General features: G+C 33.3%; 2 protein-coding genes across 2 annotated transcripts; both read left to right on the top strand.

The window, feature by feature from the left end:
- The first annotated feature begins 1755 nt into the window (after positions 1–1755).
- Positions 1756–7054, top strand: LOC140058951 (transmembrane protein 116-like). Its single transcript, XM_072104745.1, has 11 exons — positions 1756–1823; positions 2074–2117; positions 2471–2534; positions 2968–3105; positions 3640–3747; positions 4133–4278; positions 4680–4719; positions 4890–4976; positions 5206–5350; positions 5773–5846; positions 6330–7054. The coding sequence occupies exons 1-11, from the start codon at positions 1761–1763 to the stop codon at positions 6495–6497; spliced, it is 1077 nt and encodes a 358-aa protein (XP_071960846.1). The 5' UTR covers positions 1756–1760; the 3' UTR covers positions 6498–7054.
- A 1146-nt stretch (positions 7055–8200) lies between these two features.
- LOC140058952 (uncharacterized) lies at positions 8201–14667 on the top strand. The gene is made up of 4 exons (XM_072104746.1): positions 8201–8543; positions 9359–9734; positions 10063–10252; positions 10627–14667. Exons 1-4 carry the CDS (start codon positions 8501–8503, stop codon positions 10735–10737), a joined length of 720 nt encoding a protein of 239 aa, XP_071960847.1. The 5' UTR covers positions 8201–8500; the 3' UTR covers positions 10738–14667.
- Positions 14668–16993: the final 2326 nt, after the last annotated feature.

Here is a 16993-nt window from a genome sequence, read left to right as displayed (position 1 = left end):
AGTTGGGAATGGGTTACTATTTCCAGGTGCCTAATTTAAGATTAGTAATAGTAACCCCCCTTCTAATAGTAACAATCACAGATTAATAACCCAGGGTTACAATTAGAAGATTTACGGTATGTGTGCAGACAAATAATATTTTTGCGTTAATTTGAGATAAACTTCATGTTCAATATGGAATTAAATTCTAGAATGCTAGACATATATTTGTTACAGATATATATTCATATTGATTGTTACTGTATTTCACAAAACCAGACAGCTTTTATGCAACTAGACTGATTAACCTATGACCTTGTTGTAAGTGGGTAACTTATTAGAATACAATGGATACATTTTGACTTTTATTTGGCGGCCCTGTGTGGTATTTGTAGATCCGGCTATTGCGGTACGGAACACAACAGAGTAGTATTTTATCAATTTATCGTCGATCGTTATCGTCTTAGTGTAAATGGATCTTTACAGACATCGTATGAAAGATAGATAATCTATTTATACCACACTTTCCTATCTGTTTGGCTAATTGTGTTTCATGTGTCGGTAAAAGTTCTATTTAATGGTTCTATTGCATGCTCATCATTTTGTAAATATTTTGAGGATTTTGGTGACTGAATTTCTAAAACTGCTTTTATTTAAAGTAATTTTTGTATTTACATTTGAAGAGAGATTCTATGTTTGTTTTATAAAGAAACATTACTAAACTAGCAGTTATTTGATTATTTATTTGTTGCAATATTTTTAGCTAGTTCAGACGAACGGCGTTAGATTTGCTTATCTAACGCAAGGTGTATGGTAATCCTGGTGTTCAGACAACGATTAATTGTCTAATTCTTAGCGTTTAAATCGGAAGTTTCGTCATCCTTTATCGCATCTGTTCATTGGTCAGAATCGAAATCACTGATGCATCAGGAAGTATCGTTTCTTAATCTCAAAATACCACTAGTATGTCTAGCATTATGAGCTCTATGTGAGCACTCGGAAATACTAAAGTCGAAGAAGTAGCGTTCGTTAACCAATCCATCTCAACTGGCCTCTACTTCTTGCATTATGAAATCTAGATGCGAAGAGGCGTAACGGCTGCCTGGGACTAATTCCCACCCGAAACAAACTACTGTAATATATTCAAAGACGTGTATAACGTTCGTTATTCCATCTAATCTGCGTTATGAACTGTATGCGAGTCGTAATGGCCAGTGGTATTAAAGACGATCTTCCAAACCCCATCCAAATTTAATACTAATATTCATTGGAATTTAATGTAAACAATCGAATCTGAAACCTAATTTACTTCCAGATCTAGATTACTTCCTTATCTAGTCATTGTTTCGAATACATAGTACAGGTGGACTTTCATCGACTCCACTATATAATCGTCACGAGCTATTTACATAAGTGTTGGAACCTGGACAGGTATGCGTATGTGTCTATATAACCGGACAGATTCCTACCAGAGCTGTGTTTATATAACTGATACCTTTTTGGTTAGTGCTGCTGATGTAATGAGTGAGGAATACAATAACTATTTTTGTGAATTTCTTATAAAGTATTTCATTGCTTGGAGTTATTTTATTGTAAGAAAGGTATAGATAGTACTTATCTAGTTTGGAATATTTTATATAGGATAGGAGTTCGCTGTTGTTATATAACGAAGCACATTAGATAATCACAACTATGGACCTTTATATAACCAGGAAAGCGTGAAATCTCAGTATAAGTAACTTCATACGATGAAAACCTGCTAAATTGTACTGGACCTCAAGATGGGAATGTATCTTGAATCGGAAGCTTCAACAGAAAATCCAAATATATTTTATACGAATCAGGTTAGTGTAGTATATATCTCAAAATTGTAATGATTTTGCACTATAAACTGTATCCTTTGTTACTATACAACAAAACAAAAATAATCTTAGTGTAGAGTACTGCTGTATTCTTTTTTAAATGTACATAGGCCTATAAAAATGTTTGGCGTTTATTTTCACACTACCAAACAAGAATATGATTGGTATTTTTGATTGACTAAACTTTTTTTTTGTCTTGACTTGACTAAACTTATTATATTGTTTATTTTAGCTGGAAGTAATCAGCTACATACAGATTTGTACCAGTCTTCTCAGGTATGTACAAAACGTATTTCGCTCCTTTTTCTCTGATAATTCGTGTAGTAAGTTAGACCTACTTCCAAAATAAAGTGTACAAAATATAAAACTCGTATATAGGGCCTACACCAACATTTAAAACATGGAAATTGAACATTTTAAAAAGAAACTTTAAAAGGAAGCACAATTTAGTGCTATTCCTACTATAGTCTGAAAAAAGAAAACAAAAAGAACAAATCTGTATCTCCAACCTAAAAAGGAAAAAGAAATAATTTGCTCTAAATACTCCCAAACTCTTGCAAAAGAGCAATTGTAATTGCACGATCGTTTAGTTAGGCATTTATAAACTATTTTACAACTTTTATCTTCAGTATTTTCGGTGCTGGTTCCGTCATCCTTGTTGTGTTAGGAAAAAGGAAAGTTCGATCACAAGATGTGAGTAATTACCGTTTATTTGTAGTTTGTTTGTTTTCATCTTCATGATTTAACTTCACATAGTAGGCCATACATATCTTGCGCAACACCTTACGTTATTACATAAAGCAAGGCAATTCAACGCTGAGCTCGCCTCTCCAAGATAAGAACGCGAAATATTCCTTTGATCTTATTGTCTGGCTGCGACAAATACAAACTGTACTGTAGTAATGTACATATTATTCTCCACGCGGCGCGGTTTCTTTTAACCAAACATTTGAGGAAGTCAATTGATCGAATCGAAAATCACTAAAAATGTTAAGAACTGATCGTGTCGAATCCAGAGACAGAGATAGACCCTTTGTTCTCCGTTAGCTTAGCATCTCGTTGTTAGATTGCCTTGCATAAAGGATGTCTAATACAACATAATAATTTATGTTGTTTTTTTCTTAAGGTATATCCACTGTTCAACCTTTGTCTGGCAGACCTCTTGGCTTCCTTATTTATATTTTCCAGTGCTGTGACGTATACCAAACATACTACAGGTGGTACAGTTTCTGAATCGTGTGCAATAACAACCGGCTTTGCTGCGGTAAAAATATGATTTTACTTCAGTAATGTTGACCCCATTATTTCTAAATTGTTTTTAAGATAACTACTGTAAAAATGGATAGTCCGATGTAGCTCAATCTCTACCAGTCAAACTATTAGTAATTGAGAATTATTTCTTTAAATTGCATACTTAAGTACATTTTCTATAATCAGTGCTTTTTAAAAATATAAATGTTGGCCCACATTACGTAATATTATACTTATATTTCATCAACACAAAATCTATAAACGAAAGAAAATAAAAAAAGAAGATAAAAGAAAGAAAAATACAAAAGAAGAAAGAAAGAAAAATTAAGGAAAAAAAGAAAGAATAACGAAAGAAAGATAAAAGAAAAAGAAAGACAGCATGAAATAAAGAAAGGAAAAAAGAAAGAAAAAGAAAGAAAGAAAAAAAAATATACAAAAAGAGAGAAATTAAAAATAGAAAGTAAAAAGAAATGAAGAAATAAAGAAAAAAAAGAAAGAAAATGAAAGAATGAATTGAATTCAACATAACATTTATTTTGTTGTGTAGGGGTTCTACATGAGTTCTTTTTCTCTGTCTGCTCTTTATGCATATGAGGTGTATCTCCGTGTTAAAAGTCGGCTCCAATCAAAAAGATATTCCATTTCATCTCTGTCGGTAAGTTTCGTTTTGTTTACTATTGCACCATCATTATTGTAACCCTTGGCTATTAAGCTTGGTTCGGCTCACCCTAGGACGCAACGCTAGCGAGTTGACCAATGACAAGCTAGACAGTTCGAATAATCCATCGCTTTTAATTGGTCAAATAGATTGCGTTGCACGTACGTCAATGCGTTATGTATAACCAAACATAGTTACTTAGAAAATACCAGAATGCACACTAGACCAATATGGTGTTGCTTAATTTAGGCATTCGAGAAAATAAACATTATGCTCAAAGAAAGAATGCTTTTGTCGTTTTGTACTTTATATAAGTATATATACTGTATATATATATATATATAAGTATATTTGATTTACAAAATAGATTTTTGTTTTTTAGACGACATGGTACCATAGATTCAACCTGAAATATTTATGTTATGTTTTGTCTTGGGTGGTGCCCGTAGCCGGCTCTGTTGCACTCATGATTACGGTGCAAGATGAAGGAAGTGGAGACTCTATTGATGATCCTTGCGCAAATTATGAGTAAGAATTTGATAATTTTTAGATTAAAAGTTGGTCTACAATAAAGGCTCTAAACTGATCAAATCATATACATTTCAAATAAAAAGGCAAAATATATTTGCCATTTTATTTTGAAAGCTGCACACATCTGTATGTCATTTTCTAAAACAAAATAAAAAAAAATGAATAGTTTTACGAATTGGCATCCTAAAATCTTACAATATGTGTCAAAGTACATTCCATAATATGAGAATCGTTTAAACCAATTATGCATTTAAACAATTCTTACTAGACATATGCAACACCATTTATAATTACCAGCCCCTGTTCAGGTATTAATTTATTCTAAGTTTTCACCAACCTGTGTTTCAAAAAAGACCATTACAAAATAAATAAATATTAATTTTTATGATTGTCATTAGATGTTTACTGATGTTTCACCAACAGAACGACCTGTGCTTAGTAAGTACATTTATAAAATATTCAAATTTAGGTTGTAAAATGTGCTATAATTTAAAATTCTTCTTCTCTGTATACACTATCAAACTTTATGTGACAACAAATTTGATGTGCCCATATATGGACATGATGGCCCATATTTGGGCATATCACTACCTTATTTATCTTTACAGAATTCCAGTCGTCTTGGAGATGAGGGTCGAATCGTTGCAAAAGTTCTGTTCATAGTACCATTGATCTTAGCAATGGTTGCAATATTGGTCAGTTTCTTTTAAGTGTATACTTTTTATCTATTTAAAAAAAATGGTTGCCATTTTATTTCATGATTAACAGAGTCGATTTGTCCCTCGGATCGGAGATATTCAAAATTACTTAATTCTAAATAGTTTCTTTTATTATTATTATTATATATTTAGGCAAATTGCCAAGGATAACCATAAGCGAATTCATTCACTATCCTATTGCAGCCTATTTTTGTTTTTTGACTAGGTTATTTATATATTGACGTTTAAATTATTTCGGAAAGTCCAAAAAAGTGGCGGAGTATTTTCAACGAAGCAGCACGAGGCTGTAACAGATGTACGCAACAAAGGACTGATGTATTCTGCAGTTTTTACATTCTGTTGGATACCAGGTAAGTTGTAGGTTGTATTTGCTTCAGGAATTATTCTTGCACAAAGCGGCATTCTACACCGATGAATAGGAGGAAAGTGTTAGACATCATGACGTCATATATAGCCTAAATAACGGCACCATGTAATATCGATGTCTGTTATTAATTCTTAAGTGGTATTATTTAGCAAATCCGATAGGAGGTCTAATATACGGTTTTGTCCAAGGAACATAATTCCTCGGTGTTATTTTGACCCGCAACTTGTTAGTCCAGGCCGTAGTTTATTGTTGGAATATAAGGGTCGAAAAAGTGATATGGACAACCAAACTTGAACTCGTGTAAAACATGTTAGTTCAAATACTAGGCCTACAAACATGTATGGCAATTGGCTTTACTACTTTACTAAAACTACTATTTTTGTTCTATGTTACGTTACATTACAGCGTTAGTTCTTGGTGTGATATCATTGAGCGATCATGTTGAAGTTCAAAATATATATTGGCTCGTAATTGTTCAGGTAATAATATTAGGCCTATATTCCTTTGTGAATAGTAAGAACATAGTAGCTATGCCTTATCTGCTAGCTAGGCGCTACTCCGCATAAATTTGAAACAGTAATTTAAAAACATCATCATTAATTTGCTATTTGTCGAAAACGAAAACACAAGTTCGTTAAAGAGTATGAAGTTTCAAGCTGTAACAACACTGATTTATAATTATTTACAATTACAATCTGATGTTTTAAGTTACGTTTACACTAAGCGTTTGCATTAGCGAATTGTAGTTGATCAATCCTTACATCACTTATGGATATGACTAATGAATATTCATGTTTATTTGTGACGTTACATGAGGGGTTCGTACGAAAAGAAATATCGCACGTAAGTTTGGAGCGCTGCTACTACAAACATTCTGACTGGAGCAGACATGGTCTCCGTGTGAACGTATCTTTATACTGAGACAACTTTTGTTCACATTTTACTTTTCTATTTATTTCTAGTGCCTTACAGCAACTCTTCAGGGTTTCCTGAATTGCGTTATCTATGGTTGGAATCGACGCAACTTTAGAGCAGTGAAATCTCGTAAAGACTCATACATAAGTGTTAAGTATTCAACGCGAAATAATAATTCTTATGGGTCGCTTCAGGATGCCTCGGACCCGACATGATCGTCTGCTGTTAGGCCTAATAACACTGCTACCGAGAGACTCGAAATAGGCCTAACTGTTTGATGAGTACAGCTCCGGTTCATTTTAAATTTAATAATCACGCATTATGATTGGATCACTTCAGAAGACCATGTGACATGACATCATGGTCTGTTGATTGCGCAGGAAAACTCGAAGACCGATTTAGTGTTAAATGAGCTAGTAGTTGAGAACTATTTATGTAGATCACTTCAAATGCCTCTGAATGGACAATTTTTGTTTGCCATGGAAGCTTGTAAAAATTGCTTAATTTTAAAAATATTACTCACAATATAATGCATGGACAACTTCAAATGCCTCTGTATGTTTGTATTACGGAACATCATTAACACACACACATTATTTAAAAAGAACATTTTAAACGTTGATGAAGAAACTTTCTGTTCGTTTTGAATAATTATAACACTGATTCTCACACTCTGCCCATGTCTGTCAATTTTGATTCTGTAGGCCGTATCTGTCTCAGGTCATACAAACATTTTAAGAGTGGAAGTATTTTTAGGGACAACGAAGAATTTCGGAAATACATACATTTTAAATATCAAGAATGGAAGAATTTAGTAATCTATTATAATAAATCATATACTGTACAGTGTTTTATTTTGTGTATCAATCAGATAATTTAAACATTTCAAATGGTTTAATGGTTTTAAATTTATATCACGAATTCCTATTTAAATGATGTCGTGTAGCTATTTGTTTTATGGAGAATATCCGAGTAGAACTTTTGTAAGATCGATTGGGAAGACAATAGTTCATAATAAATATGCATGAACAGATGGGAATTTGAGGCACACTGGGCGTAGGTAGGCTGTATCAAAGACAATGGACATGCTTTATTTTGTACAATCTCCAACGAGTGTAAGCATGAATAGACATTTTATCGAGAAAAACGAGAAATTATTTTATTTCTTCGTAAGCTCTCTTACAACTTGAACTTTTAACTCGATATTTAGTAGGTAAGTTTTATTTGAACATGCAATGCACGTGTCTTATCTTAGGCCGGTTGTCAAGCTGGTTTTACACTTACGGTAGCGGCATTCTGTCACTGTAGCTGTGAGCCGCACTGCAAAGGGAACACTTTGTTTATTATAAAATGATATACGTCTACAGTAATTTTTATGACCATGATAAAAGATTGAATAAACAGATTGGCATGAAGGCAAATATCCGCATAAACAGACATTACAATGTAAATATACCCTACATAGGCCTACTATAAAAATAATTATAAAATTGTTTACACTTTAGTGCAATTTTGATATTATCCGGAAGGGCAGAAAATGGTTTAATATTAACTTTTAGAGGGGAGTGAATGGGGAAGGGAATTCACACTATTGTATAATACCACAAGTAGGCCTTAGTCCGCATAACGTAATCAGTTATTTAAAAAAAATATTGGACCTTTAATAAAAAAAAACAACAGACAGGATAATCCGAAATGGCACGGGATACTATTATTATAGCTACTTTTAGAAAATGCCCAATAAACAGCAAAATATACAGTCTAATCTCCATGGTTAAAGTAACACACAAGGCGCACGACGTCTAACAAGAAAGTTCGGTACATTATCGAGCGTTGAGGGCCTTATATTCAACTTCGCGTTGGCGGTGCCTGGACAAAGAGACTACGTTGTCATTAGTTACCGTCACACGCAGGGTACAACAAGTTGTCTCGGGTTACCGTACACGCGCTTCGTGATTTGTTTTATCAACATTAAACAACAAGTTGATAAGTACAAACTTACATCAAACAGATCAGACCAAACAGAAATATTAGTAGCTGCTCTTATTGGGGGGAATAGGCCGTTCTGGCTTTTGGGGTACTCTTTTTTTACATATCATATCGCGGCAGGAAACTTGGAGGGAGAAGAGGGAAGAATTTATCATTTCAAGATTTGATTTTGGCCACACCTCGTCTTCAAACGTCTTATTGATGTCACTGTGTCTGACAGGAACGTTTTATGGTTCTTCATCGTAAATATTTATTTGAAAGTACTACAAAAGGTAGGTTTCATTATAACACGTTATTTTAATTTCTAATTTACTGTAATAATAATAAATTAATTTATAAAAATATATCGTTTTTTATTAAATTTATTAAACAATATATTGTTTATATTTGATTAGTATACGAATTAGGCCTATTCAACATATTATAAGGATATTTTCAAACTTTAAATAAAAAAAAATGTATAAACAATATATTATAATAAAATATTTAAAAAAAGAAGATAGGAATGTATTCTGTCCATGCCTTCTTGTCATAGAATGAGTTTACCCCCTGGAGTGAAATATTGCCACTGCAGTGAGTGAATGGAAACTAAATCCCACTTTTCAGCTTATTAAATTATTGAGAGAATTTTTTTCTTTGATATATTATTAATGATATCTTCCATTTGTATTAAATAAATTTAAACTCTATAATGTAAAAATTATTTTTAAAATTGGAAAAACTATGAATACACCATGTTGGCTACTACTTGTAAGATTCACTCCAATCAGAGGGAGTATGTATATCGTATTCAACCATCCACGACCAACAGAATATGCCTATTCATTCATTTTTTTAATTATAGTATATCATACAGTAAGATGAAAAATAAATAAATTATAGTAGTATTAAATTAATACTACTATAATTTATTTATTTTATTTTATAAATATAATGTAGGTATTTCATTATTAATAATAATGAAATACCTACATTATATTTATTATATTGAATGTATACAATAACATATATATAAATCCAAAGGCAAATTACAATTAAATATATATATATATATTATATAAAATGTATTATAATTATTTGTTTACAGCATACAAGATGACCACTTTGCCCAGATTGTCCACAAAGGAGACGCCTTTCAACATCTGTATGCCGCAGGAGCACACATACTTTAGACGCTCTCACACATGTGTCCAAAGAACGCACCCTTTATCAAAGTCATGGGGCGGTACAAGTTCCATGCTCGCACATGATAATACACAATCTCTGCCTAAAGGAGGCACACTTCCGAGGATTAACCCACTTCGTCCGCCATGCATAAAGCGTACCGTCGATTTGGAAACAACAGACGCCCATTACGCGAACCACAGTCGTACCAACATCATGAAACGTGCCGAGTATGACCGTTTTCATACGGGATGGGCTAAACCATTTTATGGTAATAAAGTTGAACAAGAAAATTACAGGTTAGTACCAAAGTATATAACATTTTATGCAAATTAAGATGCTCCCCCCCCCTCCCCCCCCCCCCCCTTAGAATGTCAAAAGCAGATTTTACAAATTTATATCAGGGCTAATGACCCCCATATCAGCCCTCCTCTCTCTCACCTACTTAGGTCCGCCTCTCTCCCACCTTCTTTGGGTCCGACTCTCTCCCACCTTCTTTGGGTCCGACTCTCTCCCACCTTCTTTGGGTCCGACTCTCTCCCACCTTCTTTGGGTCCGACTCTCTCCTACCTCATTCATTCTCGTTCCTTCATCTATTACTAGGTTCTTCTTTCTAATTTTGTATAGGAAAAATATTAGAGAAGTTTTAAAAGGGCAAATATCTGGAAAAGACGAGATTGAGCAACAACAGTTGAAAGACAAAGTTAGAGAAAGTGAAGATGCTGTAAATTTTGATAGAAAATGTCTTGACGAAGACAAAGAAGCGTACAAGAAAAGAATCTCCTTCCTCATGCAGTTTCGAGATGAAAATAAAAGGGTAAGTTACTGTTTTGAAAGAATGATCCATCAAGAGCACTCAGACAAGTTACTAAAGTTAGGTTCCCACTAGGATGCAATGTTCCTTGTGATTGGTCAACTCACTTGCATTAAACTACGTCGTTGTGTTGAGTGGGAACCAAATTTAAAGCTGGAGAGGCTGTGTAGTTTTTGTTGCTTATATGATTGTGTTGAAACCACCGTCCCTGCTTTTCTATAGAATCCCCTTCCACCAAAACTCCGGCCTAGCATTCTTCATTTCCCTCTATCATCCAATATTTTCCTAACCTACTATGTAAGGTGATTAACTAATAGATACTTGCAACCTGATAACTAATTTACTAATTTGATCACAAACTTTAAACCTCTTCACAGCTGATTGAATCTCGAGAGGAGCAAAGGCGAATAGACTTCAAGTGTCGGCATCGGAAAGAGCAGGAATTACTGCGGTTCAACCCGGTCAACTGGAGCCAGACGCTAAGGTGATTCCACTGTGTACACGCATAAGATAAGAGCTATATGAAACCACTTGTACAGAAAACTATGGAGATGATAACACTAATAATTGGACATTTGAAACGTGGTTATTACGCAGTGTATTTATTTATAAGGTGCAATGTTATATAGTTTTCCAGTTAAATTAGATTGAATGCTAGCTTCCAAATAGAACTTCCAAAGAAAATGTAGTTTGTAGTCTTATTCTGGTGCTTATCTATACCGCATGCTAAAAAAGTGAAAATGTCCGCCAAAGAAATTACAGTAGTACAATTATAGTTGTTAGCCAGTACACTGAAAAACGGAAAGTCTTTAAACCAAATGATAGCAACGATTGCAACCAGTCCAGTATTCATACAGTTTTATTCATCACCAGCGGAAGATCCAGGATGTTACGCTGGGACCTAAAAATGACGAGAGTGTTGAGTTTAATTTGATTCAAGAAATGTTATTGGTCCACTTAAAATAGAAATTGTGTCTATCTTTTCCATTGCAATTTTTGGAATTTAGGAGGAGGGGAAGATTCCGCCTGCTCACCAAGTACTAGCCCACTAAATTTTGAAAAATACAATAGATAGAGCATTTGCTAAGTTCAGTACAATTACTTACAGTACCTGCCCCTCTCCCACTATTTCAAGATCATGGATCTACAAGCACTGATCAGTATTAGCATATTCTCAATTATGTTAAATTGATATACCCCACTGGGCTATTATCAACGGTTTCTCAAATCTCTTGGATAGGCTATTGTTACGAATACAGGTCAACCCGTACCCATGCCAACTCGTACCCACCAACTCGTACCCAAATTTTGGCTTACTCGTACCCAAAATTTTGGCTGACCCGTACCCATCATTGGCTGACCCGTACCCATCATTGACTGGCCCGTACCCAAGTTTAATGCTATTTAAAGTATATTTATATTACATTTAAACCCAGTTTTATTAAATTTTTAGATACCAATCATATGTTCGATATTATAATGGCAAAAACTATTGACCTAAAATGTATAATAATATGTACAGACTCGTACGTAAAAAGCACAGCTTTCATCGTATTTGCGTACGTCGTATTTGGTAAAGTTAATACTTGAGGGCGCTGTTTTATATGGCTCTGTACTGTGGAAGATGTCAGTGGTCGGCTGTGCTGCATTCTATTTTTTTTTCATTTATGAGTTATTAATCTATTATTTTCTACGAATAGTAGTACACGGAAATTGAAATACCCACTAGTCTGTGATGATGAAAACTTGAATTATTAAAAGTAAACATGAATATCTTTTATACATAATTTGTATTTTCATTTTATTTTACAGATAATGAAGTAATGTGCTTTTTGAAAATCGTTTTAAAACGAATGGTTTTTGTTGTTTTGTTTTGCAAGTTTTGGAAAATATTAAACTGTTTTAACATTTCGAAAATATTTAATACATTTTTAAATAGTCACTCGTATTTTAAAATCACGAAACTATTTAAGTGGATACCAGCCTCATTGCTGCTATGAGCATTTAGTAGTAGATTAGATTATTGCCGTTTATCTAGTATACAATGACGGATGTGAGAGTAATAATAAAAGGTAACTACTGTACTAACCTCCAATAATTTAACATTTAATTACAAACGACGACATTTGCTGTTATTACGTTTTCATTTTATAATGATTATTACTGTATTATTATGACTAAAAACCGAAATAAATACTACTAAAACTTAAAAAAATCATCTTATCGCTGACAGATACGTAAGAACTCAGACACGTGTAGGTAGGCCTTCAGAAGGTTTATATTATTTTAGTAAATAAGACGACATCCGTTGCCATGGAAAAACGATCGTAGTTCATTTCATTTGTCTTATTTGACACATTATAGAATGCGTATTTTTTTTAAAAAAAGGGAATCCCTCGTCAGCAAAAACACGTAGCTGTAAGTTATTGAGGAAACATCTACCAAAAATGTTTAATTACCGTAAACAAACAGATAATTTTACTGAATTATTTAAGAAAAAAAATAAATAGAAAACGATCATACGCCACATTGCGTTGCTATTTTTGGACACACTACAAATGGACCCGTACAAATGCGTTTTTTTTTTTTTAATAATAAAGAGGAATCCCCATTCAGCAAAAACACGTAGCTGTTATAGAAGAAAATCTGCCAAAATGTTTAATTGCCTTAGGCTACAGTACGACAGTACGTGTATATGATCATTTCACTGAATTATTAATAAATAAAATATATGGAAAATGATCATACGTCATTACTAAGTCGTCTCTTTGACGCCGGTGTAAGATTTAAATCTGTCCGGTGTTTGAAAGTGTCCACTGGACAATTTTCAGCATTGAATATTGTAATACTAGCTGTTGAAAATGGCCGCAACCACCCGGGCAGCTTTCATCGATAAAAAAGTAGGACCATCGAGACATCGACATCATATTAACCCCGTAAAAACTAGGGCACTGGACGTTCACCAACTCCCGTTAGGGTAATTATAATTCCTTAGAATACCAACTTGAATCGCAAAATATCAAGTGGATTGAAATAAATATTACTATTATTATATCTGGAGACATATAGTCTAATCAAATTAAATTGTTTGTTTTTGATTGAGTATATACAACCTGTTGTCAATTTGAAGTAAATCGACAACTTGAAAAATATATAGCCTACTGTATTATTATTTCGAGGGAATGAATATCACTAAATCATATAGGCATAGGGCCTACCTATTTCGTTATCTCGAAATATTATTTCATTCGAAATTCGAATTACTACTTCGCGAGAGAACGAAATAATTTCCCTCGAAATTATTTCGTTCTCTCGATCATCATCATCATCATCATCATTCCTTGTCTCGAAGTAGTAATTCGTTTTTTATATTATTCAGTTCTTGAAATCTTATTTTGTTCTCCCTAAATATATTCGTTCCCTCAAAATATTTTTCAGTTCTCAAAATATTATTTTGTAATATTCATAATACTGCTACTAATTTAATAATATCAACTGATAACAAAAGTTCTTTAAACAAGTAAGTTCGTCATTGTTAAAGTCAGTTCTTTTTCATTATATTTTTTTCACAGATGCCTGATTTTTGTTTTTATTTAATAAAACATTGAATTGGTTAGTCACAATATTTGCTTTGTTTCTAGAGACTTTACATTATTTATTTATTTATCTAAAATACATTTGAAAAATATTGTTGATGCATATTACCAAAAAATATTTGTTTTTTATATTTTATATGGCAAAATAAACACCTTAATTGCGCATCATAATTATTCGTTCACTCAAGGGTATTTCGGTTTTTTGTTTTTTTCGAATATTAGGGTATTTCGTTCCCAATACAAACAGTCCAATACCGTTATACATCAAATTCATAGAATAATGGCTTATATTGAAATGAAGCGTTTAAAACGTCTTTGCCACAATGTCTGTACATGCAGCTGAGTTTAAAAAATCGCGGTTGTATTTTTGTTTTATATGGACATATAAACATAGAAACCACCAGCTAATACCAGAAATACCAACAGCTTATGTATCAATTTTTAAAATCAACACCAGCTAATTTAGAACGGTCAGCAGATAATGTAGTAACGAAAATTGCCTCACAGCTAATGTTGAAAATATTGTATAATTTAAAAACCTGTCTACATCATGTGAAAATGCATTTCTTTACTTACCGGTAGCTATCCATCTATCCACGTCTCGTAAGTGACCAACCAACAACCACTTCTAGTAAGTAACCACCTCTATTGAACGACCACCGTCTCTGATAATCGCCCACCATCTCTTAACGACCACACCACTCGTCAAGGACGAGCTATTTTAAAGGACCACCACCTCGGCTTCTCATAATCAACCTCATGACGGACTACCTCTCTTAACGACCACGCCTAAAGTGTCGACCTCTCTATAAAAAAAAACGTCCACCTCTCCACTGGGACCACTTCTCATAATCGACTACCATCCGTAACGACCACCTTTCGCAAATTACCACCTCTATTGAGGTGGTCACTTACGGGAGGTGTAGTCGGTAAAAGAAGTGGTCGTCTACGAGCGGTGGTAGTTTATGAAAAGCAGTCCCTTATGAGAGGAGGTTACCCCTTCAGGAAGTTGTCCATTGTGAGAAGCGGTCCTTTAACAGAGGTAGTCCCTTTTAAATATTAAAGGTGGTCGCTAACAAGGGTAGTTGCTTACGATCAGAGTGCTACGTTTTGAAAGCCGATCACTTACGAGAGGTGGATAGACTGACAGCTAAACTAAGTAGAGAAATACATTTGCACATGATTTAGACATTTAGGTTTGTAAAATATATAATTATTATTTTATTAGCTGGCGATATTAACTACATCAGCTGTGAGGCAATTTTCGTTACTTCATTACCTGTTAAGTTGTATATTAGCTAATGTTGATTTTTATTTAATAAATAACTGTTGGTGTTTCTACATTAGCTAGTTCTAGGTTTTACTACATGGGTGGATTTGACAGTTTCGACGACATTTGCTGCCGTTTTCTACACTAGCGGTTTTGAACAGGGACTAGTGTAAAGGAAATGCCACAAGTTGTGTTTTTTTATTTTTTTTTATTTATTGTTTTGTGTACTAAAGTGGCAGCATAATCAGTATTTATTTTTACCAGATGTCCAGCAAGGGTAATGTCCCATAACTCAGGCCACAATTGTCAGGTCAACCTCAAAACAGCGGCTCTCGGGAGATATTAATTACCGGTAGTCGTGTTAACTGTCATCTGTTATTTGTCAGGAGAAGGGGTGCGAACTTGCCATATCTCAAATTAAGATTACGCTTACCATGAATATGATTTCATTACAAGAATTATATACCACAGTATGTTACGTAATTTAATTCTCTTATTTTAAAAAATAACTAAATAAATTAGTATATGATTCTAGTATAAGTATTATAAAAAATGTTTCTATTTAATATACAGGGAGCGGGGGTTGCCTCATAGCCTGAACGGTTTTAATACGAACTTATGTACTATAATATTATTTTACGTAGATTACTATTTAATATTATTTTATTTATTTAACAACATATTTATACAGGATTATACACAATCAAGTAGAAATATACTTGTTTTGCATTGTGGTCCTGTCGACAAAAACGGATACAAATTTAAATACAATTTCAATTAATATTATAATATAATTTGAGATGAACGTATAATATGTAATAAAGAATAACTATATGATTATATTTTATACTCCTATCTGAATGTGCTATTTATTGTGTAATAGAACGACTGAAGCGTTTACCAATAAGAGTATCTTCGAAATTTAATTTAATAAATGGCATTTCCCTCCAATAGTTTTTTTCTCTCATTTTTTGTGTACTTGCCACTGTAATAAATTACCATTCCCTAACCATGAACATTCTAGAATAAGATGTTTACATTTAAGACATCATGTATAATTAATATAATAACAATCAGGAACATTCCAGTATGCTATTAATAGAAACTGTAATCAAATAGAATAAGAAGTATAAAGAATGATATAGAAGGATAGGAACATCTTGTATATAAAGGGATGTAAAACTATTGTCATGTTGTTGGATATTAGAGGTTGGATATTAGATTGTAAAAGTTATTGTGAAGCTGTTGTTTAAAATGCTTACTGGGTTGTTGAAAGTTGAAGTTGATTGAAATTAAAGATTTGTTTTTGAGTTATTTTACAACTTTGTGAATTTGGTGTGTATACTTTTATGTCACAAGGGAGTTTCTAAAGTATTTTCAACCGCTCGGAAACATACGTAAAAGGAGTTCGTGACATCCACTTAAGGCACAAAGTTTAAATTATAGGCCTACACCTGACAAAACTGTTTGCTCTTTCTTCTAATCGGCAATTGGTTAAAACAAATGTAGCAAGAAGCTGATTGGCTCAATGTTTGTTCAAAACCTCCTACATTTAAAAAATCATTCACTTTGCTTGCAAAGTTCCAATCACGGTGTTGTTCGTTACAATCTGCCTTCTTTCTATTTTTACTTATTATCATTATGGCCGATCATGAGTTTGATGCCTTGAGAAACTATCTACAAAACAACGTTTATCCTGTAAATTATTCTGAAATATTAAAACGAAGTTTGCGACGGAAAGCCAAGAACTTTACAATTCTTCGTGATATCTTGTATTACAAACAACATTCTGGTAGATTGTTGCGTGTATTGTTACCGAAAGAAAAACACGAAGTGTTAAACAGTATCCATAAGCAGGCACATGGTGGTCACTTGGGT

The sequence above is a fragment of the Antedon mediterranea genome, chromosome 9, assembly GCF_964355755.1.
Source record: "Antedon mediterranea chromosome 9, ecAntMedi1.1, whole genome shotgun sequence".
NCBI lineage: Eukaryota > Metazoa > Echinodermata > Crinoidea > Comatulida > Antedonidae > Antedon > Antedon mediterranea.
Note: the sequence above shows the minus strand (reverse complement) of the source record. Positions and strands in the feature narration are given on the sequence as shown.

What these genes read in the sequence shown, in the direction of transcription:
- LOC140058951 (XM_072104745.1), top strand. Translation starts at nt 1,761, where the DNA reads ATGGGAATGTATCTTGAATCGGAAGCTTCAACAGAAAATCCAAATATA. An exon ending in TAACAACCGGCTTTGCTGCG is followed by an intron (nt 3,106 to 3,639) that starts GTAAAAATATGA and finishes TTTGTTGTGTAG; the next exon opens with GGGTTCTACATGAGTTCTTT. An exon ending in ATTCCATTTCATCTCTGTCG is followed by an intron (nt 3,748 to 4,132) that starts GTAAGTTTCGTT and finishes TTTGTTTTTTAG; the next exon opens with ACGACATGGTACCATAGATT.
- LOC140058952 (XM_072104746.1), top strand. Translation starts at nt 8,501, where the DNA reads ATGGTTCTTCATCGTAAATATTTATTTGAAAGTACTACAAAAG. An exon ending in GTTGAACAAGAAAATTACAG is followed by an intron (nt 9,735 to 10,062) that starts GTTAGTACCAAA and finishes AATTTTGTATAG; the next exon opens with GAAAAATATTAGAGAAGTTT. An exon ending in TTCGAGATGAAAATAAAAGG is followed by an intron (nt 10,253 to 10,626) that starts GTAAGTTACTGT and finishes ACCTCTTCACAG; the next exon opens with CTGATTGAATCTCGAGAGGA.